This window comes from Alosa alosa, chromosome 11 (assembly GCF_017589495.1).
Source record: "Alosa alosa isolate M-15738 ecotype Scorff River chromosome 11, AALO_Geno_1.1, whole genome shotgun sequence".
NCBI classification, from domain to species: domain Eukaryota; kingdom Metazoa; phylum Chordata; class Actinopteri; order Clupeiformes; family Clupeidae; genus Alosa; species Alosa alosa.
In genome coordinates this window covers 31,878,054-31,880,553 of record NC_063199.1, presented here as the reverse complement: position 1 = coordinate 31,880,553, position 2,500 = coordinate 31,878,054, and the positions used below count along the sequence as shown (strand labels likewise).

Below are 2,500 nucleotides of genomic sequence, written 5' to 3'. Positions count from 1 at the left end.
AACACACACACACTCACACACACACGTGCGTAAGTGAGCAAGCACACATCCGCACGCACACACAGTCCTCATTTTCCTATAATCATTTGCATTACCCCCCCACCTCCATTTCTTTTCCTATATTTCCTGTGTTAGCAGAGCAGTAGGATGAATGAGAGTGATCAGGCCAAATGAGTCTGCCTCTCCAGTAGCCCCTCAGCAGTCTGTTAAAAAGGAGTGGAATTCAATAACACCAGGACTCTCATATAAACTAAACATCTAGCCATCCGTTGTCCAATATTCCCCATCAGTATAAACGTATCAACGTATGTATGTTGCTTTTGAGGATTAACACAAATAGGCTGTTCTGGGATCAGTTTGATGAACCCAACCTACCAGGTTTCTATCAATACCACAGTGAAGTGAAGCATGTGATTATGCAGCAGCACTGTGATATGCGTAGAGCAGCATTAGCTGCCCTTTGTCAGTTCCTGTATAATTTCCTTATTCGAGTGAAATGCTTGGTGTGATTAATGCTTTTGATTGTCTAACATGTATCTGCATGGGTAAAAGTGCCTTGTTTGGTGTACGGTGGTACTCACTGGTTCAGGAAGGCGAAGAGGTACCGCATGACGATCAGCACTGATCTGGGTACAGTCAACAGGATCTTACGGATGTACAGGGCCCTTTCGTAAAGGTTCTCTATTCCTGAAGAGGTAGACACAGGACAGAAATGTCATTATTAGTCATGCTGTAAAGCAAACAGAGGAAGTGAGTTCATTTGAAGGCAGAAGCAGTAACCTGCTTTTCAGGCTGCACGTGCATCTGTGAAATGGCTTTTTATGCTTGTGTGTGTGTAATGGTCGATGACATGCGGCTGCAGGTCGTACAGTCATGGCCTTATTGAGTGTTGTGTTTGATGTGCTAAAACAGCAGTGTGTGTGTGTGTGTGTGTGTGTTGCATTGAGTGAGGACTGTAATGTTCTAAAATATCACTCATTGGTATTATACACGCAGACATGGTTAACACCACATACAGACGCACAAACACATACACAGACACACACACACATACAGTATACGACACAAAAATAATCACTGTGGGGCCATCTACAGACATAAAGAAACGTGTCTGCCCATAAGATGTATACATACAGCTGTCAGTAACACAAACACACACAGTCATGCATACACAAGAAGTAACATTTAGAAGCAACAAACTCTCACACAAAACACAAGTAATACTGTATACCCTATGAAGCCACACTGACAGAAGCACAAAGACACACACAAATACCCCAGCCCACAGTGCTTGACCAGCAGTTGGTAGCAGTAGCCTCTACAGAATGACTTGATAAACAAAGTGAAGAGATCCTATGATCTCAGTTCAAAAGATATCACTGAGGTTTAACTGTCTCTCTCTCTTTAACTCTCTCTCTCTCTCTCTCTCTCTCTCTCTCTTTCTCTCTCTCTCACTCTCTAATCCCCATTACCCCTAAAACCAACAGAGATGGAGCCCAATGGAGCAGTTACTTTACATACACCTACACACACCTACACACACACACCCAGCGCCATTCTAAGATCATTCCCATTCTTTGAAGGGCTGACGGCTGGCTGTTGCAGCAGCGGGCGTTTGATGCCGTTCCGGGTTTCATCCGCTGTGTGTGTGTGTGTGTGTGTACAGGGAGCTAATGAGACCTTAATGAGGGGAAATGGGCACACTAATGCAAAGAGATTACTGCCAATCCAGAGTCACAGTAGAGGAAAAGAGAGAGGGAGAGAGAGAGGAAAAGAGAGAGGGAGAGAGAGAGGGAGAGAGAGGGAAAGAGAGAGGGAGAGAGAGGGGAAAAGAGAGGGAGAGAGAGAGGGAAAGAGAGAGAGAAAGAGAGAGGGAGAGAGAGGGAAAGAGAGAGGGAGAGAGAGAGGAAAAGAGAGAGGGAGAGAGAGGGAGAGAGAGAGGGAAAGAACAGGATGTAGCAGGAGAAGATCTGTCACCTCAGATTACACACACCATATCTTACTAATGATGATTTCCCTCTGTGGTTAAGTATGGCGGGTGCAGCACCTGTGTGTGTGTGTGTGTGTGTGTGTGTGTGTACTGATGTGTGTGAAAGTAAAAGGATTTTTCCCTGCAAGCCATTGGAAAGTCCCTAATCATAACTCTGGTTTACAGATACCAGTTTTAAAAAAAAATTGATTGCAGATCAAATTCCATCCACTCTTCCCTCTTACTCAAGCTAACTCACTCTTTCTTTCCCTTTTCCTCTCTCTCTCTCTCTCTCTCTCTCTCTCTCTCTCTCTCTCTGTGTTCTAATTCAGGAAGCCTGCACCCTAGCTATATGATTCCATAAATAGCCAGATTTATGCTGACATATCAAAACTAAGAAGCATGGCAGGTGAGCAGCAAAACAAGAGTGTTTGTGTGTGTGTATTGGTGAGTGAGTGAGTGTGTGTTTGTGTGCGTGTGTTTGTTTGTGTGTGTGAGTGTATGTGAGTGTGTGTGAGTATGTGTGAGTAT

At 44.3% G+C, this 2,500-nt stretch overlaps 1 protein-coding gene across 1 annotated transcript in view; it reads right to left on the bottom strand.

The window, feature by feature from the left end:
* srgap1a (SLIT-ROBO Rho GTPase activating protein 1a) overlaps positions 1 to 2,500 on the bottom strand; it is a 127,172-nt gene that overhangs the window by 19,877 nt on the left and 104,795 nt on the right. The window contains exon 17 of the mRNA XM_048256159.1: positions 582 to 687. Within this exon, the coding sequence (XP_048112116.1) occupies positions 582 to 687 (106 nt within the window). The remainder of the gene's footprint in view (positions 1 to 581; positions 688 to 2,500) is intronic.